Genomic DNA, 22,344 nt, shown 5'->3' on the forward strand with positions numbered 1-22,344 from the left:
GAAACAAACCAATCATTTCCATATTTTTTAAAAAACAAAATAAAATAAAATAAAAAACAGAAGAGAAGGAAACACTTCCCAACTTTTTCTATAAGGCCAGTACTATCCAATATCAAAGCCAAAGACATTATATTTTTTTTAAAAACTACAAACCAATATCCCTCATACACATAGGCACAAAAATCCTTCAGAAAATATCAGTAAACTGAATTCAGCAACATATAAAACCAAGCAGAATTTAGCCCAGGGATGCAAGGTTGATTTAATATCTTAAAATCAATTAGTGTAATACACTATATTAATAGAATAAAGAACAAAAACCACATTATCATCTCAATAGGTACAAAAAAATTTTGACAAAATTCAGCTTTCTTGCATGTTAAAAACTCTCAACTAAATAGGAATAGAAGGGAACTTCCTCAATCTGATAAAGGCCATTTATGAAAAATCTATAACTAGTATCATATCTAATAGTAAAAATCTAAATCCTTTCTTTCTAAGATGGGGAACAAGGCTATGATGCTTGCTGTTGCCACTTCTACTCAATATTGTACTGAAGTTCACAGCACAGTGAAGAATAGTCGAGGCAATTAGCTAAACTGAAAAATTGGAAAGCAAGTCTAGCTTTAGTTACAGATGATATAATCGTGTATATAGAAAATGCTAAGAAATATACATACACACTAATGCTAATGCTAATAAATGAGTTCAGCAAGGTCACAGGATATAGAATCAAAGCACAAAAATCAATTACACTTCTGTTTACTAGCAGTGAACAATGAAAAAATAAAGACAACTCCACTCACAATTCTATCAAAAAGAATAAAATATTTAATAGGAACAATTTTAACATAGAAGTACAAGACTTTACACTGCAGATTACATTATATGATAAGTGAAACAAAAATCTAAATAAATAAATATCCATGTTCATGGATTGAAAGAGTCCACACTGTTAAAATGGCATATTTTCCAAAACTGATTTATGTTTTCAACAAAATTTTTATCAAATTACCAGAAGACTTTTCTCTTTGTAGAAATTGACAAGGTGATCTTAAAATTTATATGGGAATATGAAGGAACCACATAGGCAAAAATTTTTTTGTAAAAGAGGAACTCAGTTTGAGAACTTAATCCACCAATTTCAAAGCTTTTTATAAAGCAACAATAGTTAAGAAAGTGTGGTACTGGCCTAAGGACAGGCATACAGATCAATGCACCAGAATTGAGATTCTGTAAATAAACCTTTTTATTTACAGTCAATTGATATTTTTCTTTCCAAAGCTCTTTTTCTTTTTTTTCCAAAGCTCTTTTCTTTATTATTATTTTAAAACTTTTTATTTTTATTGGGATATAGTCAATTAACAATGTGATAGTTTCAGGTGAATAGTGAGGGGACTCAGCCATACATGGTCAATTTATTTTTTATAAAGAAGCTAAATGATTTAAGGGGGAAAGGATAGTCTTTTCAACAAATGGTGACAACAGTCTATCTGTATGTGAAGGGATGAATTTAGAACTTAACATCACATACCAAAAAAAAAAAAATTCAAAATGGATATTTCTAAATGTAAAGCTAAAATTATAAAACTCTTAGAAAAAAAAGATAAGAGAAACTCTATGAAGCTCCAATACTCTGGCTACCTGATGCGAAGAGCTGACTGATTGGAAAAGACCTTGATGCTGGGAAAGATTGAGGGCAGGAGGTGAAGGGGGTGACAGAGGATGAGACGGTTGGGTGGCATCATCAACTCAGAGTACATGAGTTTGAGCAAATTCCAGGAGATCGTAAAGGACAGGGAAGCCTGGTGTGCTGTAATCCAGGGGTCACGAAGAGTCAGATATGACTTAGTGACTCAACAACAACAATGACAGTGATGTTGAATAAGCCAAATTATGCTTGGACATAACACCAATAGCATGACAAAAACGAAAAAAATGACAAATCGAACTTCATCAAAATGTAAACGTTCTGGTATCTGAAGGACACTGTTAAAAGAATGAAAAGGCAAGGTGCAGAATGAGAGAAAGTATTTCCGAACATATATCTAAGAAAGGAATTATATACCAAATATTTAAATAACTCTGACAACTCAATAATAAGCAGAAAAAAAAATCCAATTTAAAAATGGGCAAAAGATTTGAACAAGCATTTCACCAATGAAGTACACAAATGGCTACCAAACACATTAAAAAGATGGTCAACATCATTAGCTACTAAATAAGTGCAAGCTAAAACCACAGTGAGACTCCATCACATACCTAAAAGACAGGCTGTAAAAAATGATAGAAAATAACTAATGTGGATAAGCTGGAATCCCTGTACCTTGGTATGGGAATGTAAAATGATATAATTGCTTTGGAAAAGAGTTATGTTGTTTTTTGTAATGTTAAACATAAACTTACTACACAGACAAGCTGATATTTTAAAAGGTGCAAGAGAAGGTAGATTTCAAACAGAAAGTCTTAACTTTCCATAATAATTTCATTTATTCAACAGAAAACTTTTTATCCTCTGTGTACACAATTCTATGCTTGATACTGGTGTGGGGGAGGATATGAAGAATACATATTAAATTAAAGACTTGTTTTCTGAGACCTTTACTGTCTATTAGGGTTGCAAATGCTACCAGCCTAATGCGTTGTATTATGTCAATCAAAGGAGAAAGGATGGAAAGACAGAAGGCAGGCAGGCAGATAAGCAGAAAGAGCAGAGCAAACGAAAGTTGAATTTAGGCTTGGAGACAATTTCTATCTGGGACTATCAGGGAAGGCTTTGTGGAAGAGCTGGACACTGAAAGATGGGTAGGTCATCCCAGCATGACACAGAGGTGTTTGCAAAAGCTTGAAAACAGAAGCTCCATTTTCAATGCTGACTTATCTATATGTTGCCATTAGACTTTACTGAGTGGCCACAATAGAGCTGAACTCATTTTTATTATTCTACCATTTTTTCCTGTAAAACTGCCTCTCTCTATATATTTACAACTTGGCACTGCTGTATATGGGCTTCCCTGGTGGCTCAGATGGTAAAGAACTCACATGCAATGAGGGAGATCTGGGTTAGATCCTTGGGTTGGGAAGATCCCCTGGAGGAGGGCAAGGCAACCCACTCCAGTATTCTTGCCTGGAAAATCCCACGAACAGAGGAGGCTAGTGGATGGGGTCGTAAAGACTTGGACATGACTGAGGGACTGAGCACTGAGCACTTATCAAATATTAGATGGATCCTCATTTGAGGTGCTCCTGCTTTCTCCTGTTTCACCCAGAAAGGCTGGTGTGGAAAAGGTCAAGTCTGCAGCACCGGTTCCCTTGGGCTCTCAGAGCTTGGGGATCTCCGCGGGGAGGCTCCGTTACACCCACTGCTCGGCCAGCAGTGAATGGAGCTACCGTTTCACCTCTGGGCACAGGGAGGTGACCTCTGGGCACAGGGAGGTGACTGCATGGCCCTTCCTCCACCTTTGGCTACTCACTCTATTCCTACTCCTTAAGGGGACATGTCTTCCTTCTCACAGCCTGATTCACCTGCCTACATAAGATTAATGCCATTTTGGGGCATCTTATATCCTCTAAACTTGTATTTAGCCTGCAATAGAGACTGATGGATAGTATTCTCAATGTAGAACATAACAAAGGAAGCAGAGAGTTGAAGCCTCTCTTTCTGGGCCTCATTATCTGTGGAAGGAAGGGCTTGAATTAGATGAGCTTTTAGTCTCTTCCTTCTTTAGCATTCCACAGTTCTATGGAGCTATGACAAACTGCCAATTGTATGAAAAACTGGTATTACCAGGGGTGCTACTTCTAGTTCTCTCTTCGCAAACAAGCTGCAGATTTACGGCAGTGAGAGTTGAAAATTGATGCCCAGTGAATGTTACCCTCTTTGGACTCAGGGTTTGTTTGGGGGATTCAGAACACAGACCAGTTGCCTTTTTTTTTTTTCAGTTGCCTTTTAAAGAAGTAAAACTGACAACAAACTGGCCCATTTCTAGGGGGATAAAATAGTAACTGGCTTTCTGTTGTCCTTGGATTTCCCCCAGACTTTCTCCTACCATATAGGAAGTAATATGGTTCATCATTTTCTTGGTACTTAAGTTCTGGAAGACAAATCCCAGAATGCTACATTTTCTACCCATGAACTATGGTGCCTTTTCCTTATATATAATAGTTAAATCTTTCTTTAGAGAAGAGGCTATATCTTGATTTAGTTGCTCTTGATTTAGTCCCTCTTGATTTAGTTGCTAAGTTGTATCGGATTCTTTGCGATCCCCTGGACTGTAGCCTACCAGGTTTCTCTGTCCATGAAATTTCCCAGGCAAGAATACTGAAGTGGGTTACGATTTCCTTCTTCAGGGGAACTTCCCAACCCAGGGATTGAACCCTGGTCTCCTGCATTGCTGGCAGATTCTTTTCTGACTGAGCCACCAGGGAAGCACTGTAAGGGGTGGAGTTTAATCTGCTTAGAATCAGACAATCACGTGTCTACCATAACTGCAGAGGGTTGAGAGACCCATCATCCAAGAAATATGCTGTGTTGTCCTCTGGAAGTTATTCATTCCTACTTATCAAGCATAACAAAATAGTTCTTTTTTCTTCCCATATTATTCAATAGAGAGGATTTTGAAAACACTGGTTTCCATATACCACGTTCCCTGTAAACATCTGCCTTATTTCATCCTAATTCCCTGTAATATTGGCCCTAGGAAGGAATCATCAGCTCACACACTGGGCTGTCTGATATTTTTATGCAGATTTTCTAGTGTAGTGGTGGTGACCTTTGTTGAGTCACAGAGTTCTCTGACAATATGATGAAAGCTAGGGTTTCTCTCACCAAAAAAAAAAAAAATCTCATCTTACATATAATTTCAAATCATACAAAACTCTGTTGAAACCTATTCACAGACAGAGGCTAAGAACCCTTGCATAATGGTTGCAAAGTGGTCATGAGTACCATTTCTCCTTTAATCTCTAATAGTATTTGTGAATTATTAACATAAAACAATAGTCTTATATCATTTTTGTTTTCCTGAATCACTTTCTTTAATTTAGTTTTTTCCTCACTGTGACTAAGAACAAAGGCATTTAGAATAAGCCTTCCAGAATTTAATTTACAACTCTTGGCTCAGAATGCAGTTGGTAACCGATCTGAGCTAAAACCACAGTGACACTGAACAAGCCATTGTTCCTAAGATTTAACTGAGGTCAGCCAAGCTGTGGGCACGTATAAATCTCCATAGTTTCCACTTTACTACCAGGACGGCCAACTACAAAGCAGAGGCTAAAAATGGATCAGGCCCAGTGTTCACATACATTCCACAGAGCTGCATTTCCAACTCCACACCAGTTTTAATTAACAACGCTCTTCACAACACCAAGAGAAAGATTTCATTTAGCAGGGAAAAGTTTCTCCATTTTGAAAAATCAAAAATACAACCTGAAAGAATTATAAAGATTTTGAAATGTTCAAAGAATATTATCTGCACCTGTTAGCTCTAGGTCTAAAAAAGAAAAAATAAAATACCCCCAGGATTAGGTTAGCTTTCTTTTCTTTTACATTGCAATACCCAAAGGAAAAAATATTGGCATCTTCCCTTTCTTCTTTTTAGGTCCACATTTCTACTAAGAAGTGGAGTTGTTCAAACATACCAAGCCATTAATAAACACCTATCTACCTACATAAACACTTAAATAGCAAGAAGGAACAAGATGTGAGGTTGACCATAGAAGTAATTACAGTTCTACTTCCTACAGAAAGTTTATTATCTGAGGTTGTTTATAACTAATATGGCTAAGTCTTCCAAAGACAAAATAGAGCAAATGTTTTCTGGATAAAATACAAAGATGCTCAAAGTTTCAATTACTAATGTTTAATATGATTTATCAGACTGTAAATAAATATGAATGGTGTGTATATGGTCAAAAGAAGAATTTAGGAATAGAATTTAAGAAAAAAAAACTCTCTTTAAATAACAAATTCATAAAACTCTATAGACTCTACAGCATTGGGGGAATGAAATAAGCTAACATGAGTTAGCTTAAAAATTGTACAGTAATGAAAACACCCATATTCTACATTTTCTGTAGATTCAGCACAGATGGATTAGGAAAATGGATATTTAAAACATAATCCTCTCTACTACAAAACAGCTGCTTTCCTAAGTGAGATTCTTAAACATATGTATGTAACATTCTTCAGGAGAACATGTGGTACTATCACATAGCACGGTGCCCATTCCTGTTTCATTTGGAAAGCAGGTCATTTGAAACAAGAGCCAAAAGAAATGAATTCACCTACTCCCTGACAATATTTCCATATCTGCAGCCAATTCGAAGTCCTTATGAATATCCCATGGCACACATAACCTGTGAAAGTGGGATTGGAAAATGATCCTATTCCATTTTAAGTGGAATTTCAGAATGTTGCCTTCATACACTGCAGGTAATTCCAGAGACTTTGGTACTGGATGTGCAGAGCTCCCAGGAGGTCGGCACCGCACCCCCAAAAGCACAGCTGTACCTCAGGTGCTGTTTAACCCACAGGGATACAGGAGTTTCTGCCTTCAGAACCAGTCCTTACTTCTGTTCATACAAACCACTGTATTATGTCCTCAATCACTTTTCTAATTCCTAGAAGTAAACACCTCTCCCAGCTACCCTGACAGATATTTTGTGGACTTCAATTGTATAAGACTTAAAATAAATCTGTTTATAACAAATAATGCAATATACGCCAGACAGAGGAGATCTGAGGCAGCAGCTGGTAACTGACCACACAGCCCAGGAATTCTTACATTTGGAAGTTCAACAATTCTTTCTGTGGACTATAGATAGACATTTAATAAAATCACATGAATCATGCAAGTGTTTTTTAATCCCCATGACACATTTCGCTCGGGATACTGAGAAAATAAAAACTGGCTTGGACTGAGAAAGTATGGATCCAGCCAGCATTCATCAGGCTGGAACAAGACACAGAGAAGCCAACCTCAGGGTTCACAGGAAACACTTCTCCCAGTGACACTGCTGCAGTAGAGGGTTCTGACAACCTCCTCTGCATGACCAAAGACTCGCAGATATATCAAAGATTATAAGCAGGTTTATTGTTTGAAATTTTATTAGGAAGAATGAGATATTGCCTCTTTGTGTGGAGGACCTCAGAAGCAGATTCAGTTCTCAACCCATGTGCTGGGCTCCATCTAAGAGATTTCTCAATACAACAGTCCTCATTTATCTCAACTTGACTGTTTCCAAAGCAACAGGACACTGATTCACTTTTTTTTTTTAATTCACTTTTTAGACCATACCTGAATCTAAATCCCACTCTTCCTAGAATCCTACTGAAACCCTCTTTTTCTTTTCTTTTTCTGTTTTGGGGTATAGCCGATTAACACTGTTGTGATAGTTTTGTGTGAACAGCAAAGGGACTCAGCCATACATATACACGTATCCATTCTCCCCCTAATCTCCCTCCCACCCAGGCTGCCACATAACATTGAGTAGAGTTCCATGTGATATATAGTAGGACCTTGTTGGCTATCTGTTTTAATGCTTTAAATATAGCAATGTGTACATGTCCATCCCAAACTCCTTATCCTCCTCTTATCCTTCCCTGTATCCTCCTCTTGGGCAACCATGAGTTTATTCTTGAAGCCTGTGAGTCTGTGAAAGTCTCTCTTTTCCTCTGGTGTGGGGTCTCCCTCATGGCAATGGGTTGATAAATCTAATCCTCTCAGAATATAGGTTTGTTCCTGGTATTGTTAGGCTGACTGAGATAGGGCCATGTTTTTATAAAATGCTCTGGCTAAAGAAAATATTTGCTGCTTGAATAACAGTTTGGAACTTCGATGCTGGCTTTCAGACACAGAAAGAATAGAACACATCTCTGCTGCAGTTTGGGTTCCTGTGGTCTGTGAATTTTAAATCCTATACTCATCTAAGTTGAAAGTTGTGAGGGCCAGGAAACCTGCGGTGAGTGTCGGAAATGAGATCTCCCAACTCTTCTGCTGCTGAATGTTGAACACAACCTGTGGCAAAACTTCTCTGCTTCTAGCAATATCGCAGTTGGCAATTCAACCAAGACACCCCAGGGTGACTGCGAAGCTCTTTGTGAAACTCAAGCAAGCAAGGGAAAGGGGAATCCAAGACAGAAGTCCCAGGCCTCCCAAACACAAGTTTCGGCCTTGCTCCACACCTGGTTTAAAGGTAGGGCTGCCAGACTCAAGAAGAAAGGAAAAAGTAACCTGGGGCGTAAGGCGGGGCTGGGGTATTCAGAGAGCTCGGCTTTGCCCCAAGTTTGTAAGGCTGCTTTGCACCTACCCATGGGAGTAGCCATAGTCGTAGGCTGACGCTGCCTTGTGACTGGCTGCAGAGGAGAGGGCAAACTCGGAGGCCCGGGAGGCCTGATGCTGGTAGGATGCGGCGGATGCCTGGCTGAAGGCCACTGACTCCTGGCGGTGGGCAGCGGAGGAGCGGCTGCTGTAGGCGGTGGAGCCATGGGTGTAGATGGCTGAACTTTTCTTCTCCTGCTGGTACTGGCTCATGGTGGTGCTGAGGTCCCTGTTGCGGTAGCTGCGGTCATAGTGCTGGTGAAGTTTCTGATAAAACGGCAGAGACATCGTGTGCCCCCAGGGATCCAGGCAAGCTGTGAGAAAGCAACAGGTTTGGGGTGAACTCTTAAGGAACTAACTCTCCAGAAAAAGTCATGTAAATCAGTAGGTGAAAATTACTACTCTTTTATTTCTTCCAAAGAGTAAGTGGAAAATGATGTGAAGGTTAGTTTAGCTATTTACTCAGTTAACTCCCTGCTTCAGAGCCCTGATGTACCCCCTTCTATCATTGTGCTGCTGCTTCTTCTTTTTAAGTACCTAGGAGATCTTTACAAACTTTCCCTGCTGTGCTGTTTCAGTGGATACATGTAAATATTCTGTAGTGTCTGACTCTCTGCGACCCCTTGAACTGTAGCCCACCAGGCTCCTCTGTCCAGGCAAGAATACTGGAGTGAGTTGTCATTTTCTTGTCCAGAGGATCTTCCCGACCCAGGGATTGAACCTGAATCTCCTGCTTCTTCTGCACTGGCAGGCAGATTCTTTATCACTGTGCCACCTGGAGGCCCACTTTCATCATATATATTTCTAATTTTCTGGCATTTCCTTCTGATGGGGACTTTACCTGAGAGATTGGGTAATAGTGGAGAGCCTGTGTCCAGCCAAAGTGGTTTTTATTCAGCAAATAATTACTGAGCACCTACACTGAGCCTAGGAGATAGATGAACAAAATAACAAAATTCCTGCTCTGATAACCCTATATAGAACCTTATATTCTATTGCAAGTGATAGACAAATAGAGAAAATAAAGTGTAGAGTATATTAGAACCTGCTTAATGCTACAGAGGAAAATAAAACAGGAATGTGGAATGGGATGCCATCTAAGCAGCATCATCAGGGATAATGGTGATGACTGAGGATGAAGGTAACACCTGAGCATGAGGATATCTGGGATGGGAGAAGCATTCTGGATGGAAGACCATTGCACGGGCCCTGGGGGGTTGTGAGCCTGCCTGTTGTATTGTACTCCAGGAAAGGCAAGTAGGCCAGTGAGGCTGCGAGGAGTGAAAGGGTGCAAGGAGAGATACAGAAGATGATGTCAGGGACTGGGGAGGGAGGAGGGTAGTGTCCTACAGGTAGTGTAAGGACTTAGACTTTTATTCTGAAAGGAGTAAGGAATCACTGGAAGGTTCTGGGCTGAGAAACGCTCTTGCTGAGCCTGAGAATAGATTGTTGAGGGACAAGAGTGAAAGTCAGGAGGCCAATGAGAAGGCTGCCATGGACTGAGTTGTATCGCCCCAAACCCGTATTTGAAGTCCTAACCTCGTGACTGGCTTTGGAGATAGGATCTTTACAGAAGAAATGAAGTTAAATTGAGGTTATTAGGATAGGTTCTAATCCAAGAGGACATGATTGCCATTGCTATAAGAAGAGGAAATCAGGACACAGATATGTACATATGCAGAGGGAAGACACAAGAAGATGGACTATCTACAAACCAGGGAGAGAGGCCTCAGAAAAGACCAACCCAGCTGATTCTTTGATGTCAGATTTCTAACCTCTGGAATTGTGAGAAGATAAGTTTCTGTTGTTTAAACCATCTGGTCTCTGGTGCTTTGTTACGGCAGCCCTAGCAAATTTATATAAAGGTCACTGCGATAGTTCACGCTAAAGATTATAGTGGTAGCCGTGAAGTGTGAGAAGGGATCCAACTCTGCATGTTTTGTAGGTAGAATCAATAGCATTTGCTGAAAGTTCCGGAATAGGGTATGAAAGAAAGAGAGGAGTGAGTGACAGCTCCAAGGACTTTGCCTGAGTAACTAGAAGAGTAAAGCTGCTACGAACTGAGATGAGCAGGATTGTAAGAAAACAGCAGTTCGGGATGGAAGAAGAGGAACCTGGTTTGAGACATTCTACATTTGAGATACCTGCTAGACACCCAAGTGGAGAGATAAGGTGGGATGTTGGACATGTGACTCAGGAATACAGAGTAAAGGTCCAGGATGGAAACCTACATTTGGGACTCACCAGCATACAGATGGTATACAATGCCAAAAGAGAAAAAAAGAGAGAATGAAAGTCATAGGACTGATCCTGAAGGATGCTCATATTGCCATATAATAAGCCCTCTCAAATCTCACAAATGTATCAAAAAGTATGGTGTCAAGCCAGAAAAATTCCATTAAGAATATAAAGCCTCCTAGTCTTCCTATAGTAAAGAAGCAAGAAAGTCAGTCAGCAGTGTAGCAGTTTGCATTGTGAATTTGAGCTAACAGTTCTATTGAAAATCAAAGATAGGTTTGCTTAGCATAGAGAGGGGAGACTTCAGATTGCATTATCTTTCTTTAGAAATCTGTCCACTGACAGGAGCCTATCAGTCATACTGATAACCCTGGATGAAGTAATAGTTTTATGAAAGCCACTCCTTTTCATCTTTAATGCTTCTGTGCATATCCTAAATTGTTTACATATAAAATTAGTTGTAATCAATTTTTCAAATCTTTTAAAAAAGTTTTAAATGAGGACTGAATCCTTCTAAACTTGCTACATTTTTTTGGTCAAGCTTAAAATCTTTTTATTTGAAGTGAAAAGTAGGCATGTATTCCCTAAAGAAGAAAATCCAGCAAACTTCACTCCAGAAATATTTATGTTAAGGCTCATGGAAGATATCAGTCTACATGGCATTTCCTAGGAGGAAAAAAATAGCTACTAGCAAACAACTTTTGCTTCAACCCTTAAATAGACTGCTATTTTCTATTTTAAAATATATGAATAATGGTCAGGTATAAGAATAATTATTAGACAAATTTTTATAGAAAAAAGTGTAGACTATATTAATATAGAAGTATATCGTTAGGCATTTATAAAGATATTCGGTAAATTTGTGTAATGATACATAGTATACTGCAACACAGCAAATGTTATTTGAATGATGTCCAAATAAACAATGAATGACCTTCTTGTGTATTATGTTATAAGCTAAATTCAGAACCCAAATAACTTGAAATGCTGCTAATTTTCACAAAATAAATCTTTAAATGTTGTGCCTCAATTCTATTTTCCATTCTCTTTATTTCTATTTCCCCCCAATATATTTACTTTTAAAAGTACTGAATATTCCAAGTACACAGATGATATATTGCAAGTAAACAGGCTTTGACACTATGTCAGCGGAGCTGGTTTTCACAGCTCTGACCTCTGGAACGAAGGTACAACTACCTTCTCTTCATTAAGTAAGTGAGGATTATCCCCCAACACATGATAGCTAGAGTGCGTTGGGAGGGAAGATGGTTTGGTTGTCTTCCATTTCTTTAAAATCTGTGGGGGTTTTTTTCCCTGAAAATAATTTGGGAATTTAGGAAAAAACAGTTAACTCCGTAGTTGTAATTGTGACACAATACTTTTGAACAGGTGTTAGAGGCTCAAAGCTATAAAAATTCTTCACAGAAAGTGTGAACTTTAGGGTCATGATGCAGGGATCTGTGTTGCCTCTGAAATACTGCTTAGCCATTTTCCAATTAGAAATCCCCCCAATGCACCCTTACATGTATCCACATGGCATTGTCAGGGCAAAAATCACTGAATTAGAAACTTGAGACTTCAGAGTTAACCTACTCCTTTTGATCAAATTTGTAATCAGGCAGTACTGTAGGCTTATGGAGGATGGAAAACACATGATTTCCTGTTTCCTTACCCATTCCAGATTTCAACCAAACCACTGAACTGTAACTTGGAAAGAGTACTTGACTCACGCTTACAGTTCTATCTCAGACAGCTACTGTCTTTTTATAGCTCCAGGAACAGTAGCTTAATTTTAAAAGAATCTACTGATCTGAGAGAAGAGCTGTGCCAGCACAAACTGGCCCCCTGCTGCTCACATTCCTTCCCTGGAGCTCCACTTTCCCATTTCTCTGCTATTCTGACATCTCTTGGAGAAAACTGCTGAGCTCAGAAGACAGAAACCACACACACCGCAGTGCTGTTAAGCACGTAAAATATCAAGTGCATTCTTTTGCCTCAAGGTCACACTTACCAGTTTGCAAAGGATTGATGGTGGTGGAAATGTTCCGATGTGACCGTGGAGGCTGGATGAGACAGTGAAAAACCCACGTAGGTCGAATCCAAGAAAAAGTTAAGAGTCAGGGCTAAAAAGACAGGACCCTGGGGGCCAGTTCAAAAATAATGCATGTGGTCAGGCAGTAGAATGTCAGAGCCACACAGCCAGCCTTTTATGGCTAAGAGAGTAGATAAATATAGCAGCAAATGGGGAGTGCAGTCCTGAACGGAAAGGAAGAGGAAGGCCCTGGCAGGTAGCTGCCACAGTAATATAATGACGTTCATGCCAGTCAGTGGGTCTGGTCTGATTAAGCTAAATGTAGGGCTTTTATTTGGCTGTATGAGCTATTTTCAACATCATTTTACCACAGCATATTTAAAAGTGTAATGGAAAGAGTGGTTTGTGTTGAGAGCTAAAAATAGGTGTAGTAATTTGACTCCCAAAATGAACTTCATGGAATTTTAATACCAAGATATGGTTCTGAATGTGCTGTTCATAATCCATGAGCAATACATTTAGGAGACATAATGTGAAGAAAGAACAGGGGGCTGACTAGAGGCAAGCAGGGAAGACATGGGTTACATGTGGTGGAAACTTTGCCTTGATGATACCCAGTCACCGTTTCTCTCATTTCAGGAAAATTTACCAAGTAGGTCATATTATAGCTTCAAGTTGAATCTTTGATTCCCTATTCATTAACTGACCCTTTAAGAAGCATCATGTTTTATCTCACCTAAAGTCAGAGTATGGTCACTCTATCTAACAAGAGATTCTCTTTCTTTGATTTTAGACCACTTCACAAATTCAGAGGTGATGTTACCTGGTGTCAAGAACCTGCACTTCGGACTCAGACAAGATCTTGGTTCTAGGCCATCAATGGCACTCAATAGCCATGTAACTTTAAGCAGTTTATTTCTCCTTAAGCTTCATTTTCTTTCTCTATAAAATGGGAATAATAGCATCCAAACTATGGGACTGCTGTGGAGATCAATAATGCAGAGAAAACGCTTAACCTAGTTATTGCGTCAAATGAAGACTTAGTAAATGTCAATTACTGTTACTGGTAGTAATAATTTGAAAGCTCATTGTTCAGAATATATGTACTGAGCATATATTCTGTGTGATATTACATGTGATTCATGTGATATTACATCAACTTAACACAGATAGCTTCTATCTACCAAAATATTGAACAGACCCACTATTGTAGCCTGCTTTATAATTCCTTTCTTGATGATAACTACAATTAACACTGTTGAGAGCCAACAAGTGCCAGACACTCTGATAGGCACTTTACATACATGATCTCATTTAATTCTCATATTATCCTGGGAGGTAGGTACCATATCTTCCATAGCTAAGGAAACTGAGGCTTCGAGAGGTAAAGTCATTTACCAATGAGCACACAGTTAGTAAATGACATAAATGCCCTTCATTAAAATAAATAAATAAATAAATGCCCTTCATTCAGAGATATTTGGATTCCAAAGGCCATACACATGGATTGTCTTAGCCTCTTTCCAATGACATTTTGTCTATGAGAAACTAGGTATTTTCAAATGGTCTTTCAAGTGCAATATAGGTCTCCACTCATAACTGAGGGTCAACTTGTGAGCTACCCAATCAATGTATATAAAAGAATATATTTCACTTATATATATATATTCACTTTGAATATATTTCAAATTCAACCCAGCATTTGTTTAACTAAATACACCCCTAACTATTATGCATAAGAACATTTTTGCTGTCTGGAATCCGTAGGAGAATTTTCCAAGCTTTATGTTCTCCAAGTATCCATTTGTTCTCTAAACATCTAATACACAATCACACTGATTCTTCCAAGGTTTATCCACCAGCCATTGTAATGGTTCCCAGCGAGTCATTTCTCTAGGGAACATGGTAAGTTTCTTCAAATCTCCTTGAAATAGAAAAAGTAAGCAAAAATAAGAGATAAATATCCATAATACCAGCTAATATTTATTTAATAAGCATTTGCTATATGCCAAGTATTAACTGCTTTATAATATTTCATTTAATCATAACACAAAAACACTTCATGGATTATGATTTAGAGAGATTAATATTCTTGAAGTAACACAACTAGAATGTGACAGAAATTCAAACCCAGGTCTGCTCTACATAGAGTCCAGCCTCCTATATATATCATACCATACTGCCTTACAACCATTTAACTCTGTGTGTGTGTGTGTGTGTGTGTGTGTGTGTGTGTGTGTGTGTGTATAGATACATCTTAGATAGAGTATGCCAATAATGTCCATTAGAAGTAAGAACTTTTACCAAAGAGTCTTAGTTATAGTTCCCATATGACACACAACTATTAGGTCAAGATTTGCTGGCTACATATATCAACACATTAAAATATTTACTGAACTTTAATCCCTCTTAAGAAGGCAAAATGACAGAAGTCCACACATGCTTGTGGAAAAATTAAAATATCATTTATTCATTGACACTAAGAATCCCAGTGAAAATCAAATAGTCAGTTTTAAACAAATGTACAACAAGATTTGGCAAAAGAAGTATAAGCTAGAGCCAAGCAAGCTTCTGGAGAAGCGGAGTTTCTGCTCTAGCACCATATGGATTCAGCCTTTTCTAACAACATATTTTGGGTTTCCCTGGTGGCTCAGACAGTAAAGAATCTGCCTGCGATGCAGGAGACCTGGGTTCAATCCCTGGGTTGGGAAGATCCCCTGGAGAAGGGAATGCCAACCTACTCTAGTATTTTTGCCTGGAGAATTCCAGGGGAGGCTGGCAGACTAGTCCATGGAGTTGCAGAGTCAGACATGACTGAACATGCACGCATGGATATGCATATGCATTGGAAGCATAACAACAGATTTATCCAAGATATAAATATCCAGATAATAAAATACCTACTGTGGTGTACTGCATAATAAAACTAAAGACAAAAAATTAGTGGTGCTTTGACAAATCAATAATTGTGATTTAATCAAATTCCCTTAAAGATGGTAGTGGCGGTTTAGTTGCTAAGTTGTGTCTGACTCTTGGGACCCCATGGATTGTAGCCCACCAGGCTCCTCTGACACGGGACTTTTCCAGGCAAGAATACTGGAGTGGGTTGCCATTTCCTTCTACAGGGGATCTTCCCAACCCAGGGATAGAACCAGAGTCTCCTGCACTGCACTGCACAGGTGGTATCCTGCATTGCAGGCACATTCTTTACCGACTAAGCCACCAGGGAAGCCCTGTTTCCCTTTTAGGTGAATAATCAATTAATCTGACTTAATCATGATGCCCTTTCAGATGTGTGATTATTTTGAAAACTGAATGGAATGTTAACCTATTGTTAATTTCAAATTTCCCAGAAAAACATCTAATGCAAAAGACTTTTTTAAGAGTGTATAACTATACAAGTCTGAAGAATTTAAAAATATTTGCTTCCAGCATTACAATTAGTTTTTTAAGAAAGCAGTTTTAAAGTAGATATATCCTCTCTTCAAACTAACTGTAAGGGTTGTTTTGTAGTTTAGTCGCTCAGTCATGTCCAACTCTTCTGCAGCTCTATGGACTGTAGCCCACCAGGCTTCTCTATCTATGGGACTTCCAGGCAAGAATAGTGGGTTGCCACTTCCTCCTACAGGGGATCTTCCCAACTCACAGATCAAGCCTACATACATCTCCTGCACTGGTAGGCAGATTCTTTACCACTGAGCCACCAAGGTGTTAGTATTTTTATGTGCGAAGCAATGAGTTTAACCAACTGCAGTGTACCCTGAAAGCCAAAATAAATGTACAAATTATATTTAGGCACCTAGAAATTTTGTTTTACAGTAGAAGAGGAAACAGCAGCAAATTATTATTCCATACATGAGGGAATAAGAAAAATATTCTTTGGAAATAAAGTAAAACAAAACAAACAAAAACTAAATTCCAGCTGAAATCAAGAAAGTTTATTTAAGTTGCTGGGGGTCTTAGTTAACAAATAAAACCCATGTATCAATAGTATGGAAAAAGAAAGACCTATATTTATTCAGTTCGATTCATAAAGCATTTATTGAAAACCCAATAATGTATCATGCACTGTGCTATGGTTCAGAGGTGACTAACTCACGTTCCCAAAGTAGCCACTGTGTAGTTGGGTAGATAAAGATTACTTACAAATAACTATAGTACCATGTGATAGATGAAATGATGAACACAGCATATAAGGAAAATGTGGATGGTTGTTATATCTGCACAACACAAAACCAAAAGAATTCTTCTCCTTTATAAGATAGGAATCCTTTAAAAGGTAGTCCCATGGCTAAGACTCCATGCTGCCAATGCAGGGGGCCCAGGTTTGATCCCTGGTCGGGAAACTATTAGTAGATCCCCCGTGCCTCAACCAAAGATACCTCATGCTGCAACTAAAACCTGGCACAGCCAAATAAATAAATATCTTTAAAAGAATAAAAGATAGGAAGTAAAGGAGAAAATCTAACATATCACTCATTGCTCACCTATTATGCAAAGCACATGCTGGGTACAGGGAAGCAAAATGACTGACACGGGCCCTGTGGTCAAGAATTTCTAAATACTAAGCAATTTCTCCAATACAAATGCTTTTAACAGAAGGCAAAGCTTAGCTAGATTATTCAGTGAGCTCTTTTAAGCATAAACTAATTGTATCCTTCCTATCTCAGAGTTGCCTAATTAAAAATTATATATATATATGTATATATATTGACATTTGGCATCTAGTCCTTTGTTCACTGAGTGACTTTGAAAAGACTGAAGCTCTATTTTCTTGCCTATAAAATAAAGAGTTGAACCAGAATATCTCTAAGGTGTTTTCTAGACCAAACCAGATAAACTCTAAGGTGTTTTCTATCCATCCAAAAAGTAGTTGTTCTTTTTTTTGCCCGCTTTGTAAGCTGACTAGTAACATCCTATGTGAAGCAGTTTTTAAGGGAATAAAAATAAACCCTCCTGCCTCCAAGAATTCTGCTTCTACCTGTTCATTCACGTCTGAAATGCTCTCTCCTGAGAGTGTCATTTTATGAATTTAAATCCCAATTATATTGAAAATGACCCAGAAAGACATTTCAGCACATAATCAGTTAAGTCTGTGTGTGACAGGGCAGAGTCTCGGTTTTCTTGTGAAGAGTGGTGAGAAGAGAAGGGAGAGGAGATGGTTAAAAAGGACTAGAGGAGGGGACCGACGGTTCTTATCAGAAGCCAGATGTCATCTAGTTATGAAATGAGCTTGATCTAAAGTAGATGAACTAGATCTAGATCTAAAATTAGATCTAATTCTAATTTTGCCTGTATCTGGGCAATAGCCAAATTAAGCCAATGCTGTCAACATGTTATCTCAGGACCCATGGACTATGAGGGGCCCATGTGAGCTCCCATCCAGGTTAGGGATGGGGAAGAATTGCTGGGGCTGACAGCTGATCCTGAAAAGGATCAATCCTGTGATGTGAAGCACTGGCAGAGGAGCTGTTGGGATAAATCCCCACCTCCTGCTCAGACCCCTCTCTACTGTCCTGTCCCCCAGACTAAACTCCAGGCCACCAGGAAGCAAACACATAACTCCACAGTGGTCTTGGTTTTCTGTGGAATGCTGTACTTGTGGCTGTAGAAATGGAATTAATTTCTATGCTTTACCAGTTGCCCTAGTTCCCTCTCCTTAATTCCCTCCCCCATCACAAGAACCTTCATCTTGCTTATCCAAACCCTCTTCTTCTGTATTTTTTAAATAATTAGTGTCAAGAATTGTGAAGGCATACAATAAATATTACTCAGCCTAAAAAGGAATGAGATCCTGATTCAAGCTCACAACATGGAGGAACCTTGAAGACATCAAGCTAAGTGAAATAAGTCAGACACTAAAGGACAAATATTGTATGACTCCACTTATGTGAGGTTCACTGGGTAGTTAAATAGAGACAGAAAGTAGAATAGTGGTTACTACTGGCTTGGGGGAAGGGGAATGAGGAGTTAATGTTTAATGGGCAGTTTCAATATGGAATGGTGAAAAAGTTGTGAAGATGAATGGTGCTGATGGTTGCACAACAATGTAAATGTGCTTAATGTCACCAAACTGCACACTTAAAAATGGTTAAAATGGTAAACTTTATGCTATGTATATTTTCCCATACACACACAAAAACCAGAAAGGTCAGCAATTTTACCCTGCTTATAAGCTAACAAACTAACCTGCTACAGTTTCACTGATGTAACAAGACAGGGGACTCCTGGTCAGAGTTAGAGAACTTTATTAGAATTGATGCTTTTGAACTATGGTGCTGGAGAAGACTCTTGAGAGTCTCTTGGACTGCAAGGAGATCCAACCAGTTCATCCTAAAGGAAATCAGTCCTGAATATTCATTGGAAGGACTGATGCTGAAGTTGAAGCTCCAATACTTTGGCCACCTGATGTGACGAACTGACTCATTTGAAAAGACCCTGATACTGGGAAAGATTGAGGGCAGGAGGAGAAGGGGATGACAGAGGGGGAGATGGTTGGATGGCATTATCGACTCAATGACCATGAGTCTGAGTGAACTCCAGGAATTGGTGATGGACAGGGAAACGTGGCGTGCTACAGTCCATGGCGTTGCAAAGAGTTGGACACAACTGAGCGACTGAACTGAACTGAACCGATTACTCACAGAAATTAAAAGCCAGAGTCAGCACATTCTTTACTGGTTTGACCACCCCACACCCCCCATTCTCACAGGGCAACATGAAGAGGGCCAGGTAACACCTGCACGCACACTGGGTTGCATCATGAGAGTGGAACTTTGAGCTTAGGGAACCCAAGTATGTTATAAGCAGTAAGTATGCCCACTCTTTGCTCCAGAGGGAGACATTTTCTTTACTGTACATGGAGAGGGGCCATGCTTGTCTTTGCCACAGAGGAAGACACTTTCTCTACCTTCAAACATCCCTGAAAAGACAGCTTGGAACCAAGGGAAGCCGGAGGCTTGCTTGCAAACGTGCTGAAACATGACTGATGCATGAGAATCACTTCCTAGCAATCAACATATGTTATTCTTACCAAAAAAAGATTTTTTTTAAAGTGAGAAACAGACTAGAGAGCAACAGATATGAATCTCTGGTTTCAATTTATCTTGAATTCCTCTGTAACATTCTTATGGAAGTGTAATTTGCATACCATAAAACTTACTGATTTTAACAGTAAAATTCAATAAGTTTTAGTAAACTTATATAGTTGCACAACCATTACCAAAATTCGGTTTTAAAATACTTCATCAGAAAAGTTCCTTCATGTCAGTTTGCAGTCAGCCTGTGGTCCCTTCCACAACCTAGGCAACCAGTGACCTTTCTGTCCTTATAGTTTAGCCTTTTCCAGAATTTCATACAAATGGAATTATATAATATGTAGTTTTTTGGATGGAGAAGGCAATGAAAACCCACTCCAGTACTCTTGCCTGGAAAATCCCATGGGCAGAGGAGCCTGGTGGGCTCGAGAAGAGGCTGCAGTCTATGGGGTCTCGAAGAGTTGGACACAACTGAGCGACTTCACTTTCCCTTTTCACTTTCACACATTGGAGAAGGAAATGGCAACCCACTCCAGTGTTCTTGCCTGGAGAATCCCAGGGATGGCGGAGCCTGGTGGGCTGCCGTCTAAGGGGTCGCACAGAGTCGGACTGAAGCGACTTGGCGGCGGCAGCAGCAGTAGCAGTCTTTTGGGTCTGTTTTTTTTAAACTTAGCCAGATGTTTGTGAGATTCAGCTATGTTGTGGCATGATTCGGCAGCTTACTATTTTTTATGCTGAGAAGTACTGTGATAAAAGATACACCACGTTGGGCTTCCCTGGTGGTCCAATGGTTAAGAATCTACCTGCCAATGCAGGAGACACATGTTTGATGAGTGGTCTGGGGAGATTCCACATACCATGGAGCAACTAAGCCCGTGCACCACAGCCCCTGAGCCTGTGCTCTAGAGCCTGAGCCACACTACCAAGCCTGCATGCTGCAACTAAAGCCTGCGCATTCTAGAGCCTGTGCTAAGCAACAAGAGAAACCACCACAATGAAAGCCTGAGCACCACAACCAAAGAGCAGCCCCTGCTTGCTACTAGAAAAAGCCTGCAAGCAGAAAAGAAGACCCAGACCAGCCGAAAAAAAATTTTTTTAATAAAATAAATGAATTTTTAAAAAGATACACCATATTTTGCTTATCTGTTCATTAACAAATCAAATTTGCATTGTGTCCAGTTTGGAGCTAGTATGAATAATGTTATCTTGAATTTTAAAATCTATTTTCCTTATATCAGTTCAGTTCACTTCAGTCGCTCAGTCGTGTCCGACTCTTTGCGACCCCATGAATCGCAGCACGCCAGGCCTCCCTGTCCATCACCAACTCATTTTGGTGTGATAGATAACACAGCGTCAAAACACTGGCCAAAAAGTATTGCTATCTAACACTTACGGCTTCTTTGCCAGGTGGTACTAAAAATTGCTTTATACGTATTAACTTTTTTCCTGACAACAGTCTACAAGGTAGGTACTATTATTATAATACCTTTTCACTGATAAGGAAAAACTAGGTACAGAGAAGTTCAGTAAGTTCTCTGGGCACACAACTGAAATGTGTTAAAGCTAGGATTCAAATTCAGATAATCCAGATCCAGAGTTCATATGTCAACCAGCACACAATAGTCTCTTATGATCAAAACAAACCAATTTTGACAAATTCTATAACTTCCTCAAAATTTTAATACACTAGGTACCACTTTTATATTTGAGGCAGGCATATGTCTCCAAGTGCTAACTATGTTCTGTTTCCTTATTTCCTTTCATACCCTAAGAGACCCCTTGCCTTCCCAAGTCTACACTGAAGCTGAAACAAAGATGCAAAATCAAAACAGCGCTTCAGACTTAGTTTCAAATACAAGCTTACAGAGCTAGCTTTTCCTGTCTTGCTCACTAGGTAAGAATGAACCTAGGAAAAAGAAGAGGGGAAAGACAGGGTAGCTAATAGAACAGGACAGCAAGGACCAACAGAAGGGATGGGGTGATCCTCAACCTGGAATGGAATGGACCTTTGCTGGAAAGAGCAAGGAAGTGGACATTAAGATGGAATATTTTTCCTTGAAAATGAATTCTAACTTTGGAGACATTAAGTGGAGTGAGTGAAAGTGAAAGTTGCTCAATTGTGTCTGACTCTTTGCAACCCCATGGACTATACAGTCCGTGAAATTCTCCAGGCCAGGATACTGGAGTGGGTAGCCTTTCCCTTCTCCAAGGGATCTTCCCAACCCAGGGATTGAACCCAGGTCTCCCACATTGCAGAAGGATTCTTTACCAGCTGAGCCACAAAGGAAGCCCAAGAATGCTGGAGTGGGTAGCCTATCCCTTCTCCAGTGGATCTTCTGGACCCAGGAATTGATCTAGGGTCTCCTGCACTGCAGGCAGATTCTTTACCAATTGAGCTATCAGGGAAGCCCTTAAGTGAGGGAAGCCAGTCACAATAGACACATGTTGTATGATCCCATCTATATGTGTTGCTGAGGTCAAATTCAAGGTAGAATAGTAGTTGACAGACTAGGGTGATGGAGTGGGGGAAATGGGGAGTTATTATTTAAAGGGTAGAAAGTTTCAGTTGAACACGATGAAAAAGTTCTGGAGTTGGATGGCGGTGAAGGCTGCACAACAATGTGATTGTACTTAATGCCACTGAACTGTTCACCTCAAAACGGTTAAGGTGGTAAGTTTTATGTTAGATGTATTTCACTACAAGGTTTAAAAA

At 39.4% G+C, this 22,344-nt stretch overlaps 1 protein-coding gene across 1 annotated transcript in view; it reads right to left on the reverse strand.

Moving 5' to 3' along the window:
* MYOM1 (myomesin 1) overlaps window positions 1-22,344 on the reverse strand; it is a 147,019-nt gene that overhangs the window by 105,232 nt on the left and 19,443 nt on the right. Inside the window, exon 2 of the mRNA XM_061131273.1 lies at window positions 8,314-8,638. Within this exon, the coding sequence (XP_060987256.1) occupies window positions 8,314-8,638 (325 nt within the window). The remainder of the gene's footprint in view (window positions 1-8,313; window positions 8,639-22,344) is intronic.

This window comes from Dama dama, chromosome 27 (assembly GCF_033118175.1).
Source record: "Dama dama isolate Ldn47 chromosome 27, ASM3311817v1, whole genome shotgun sequence".
Classification (NCBI taxonomy): Eukaryota; Metazoa; Chordata; class Mammalia; order Artiodactyla; family Cervidae; genus Dama; species Dama dama.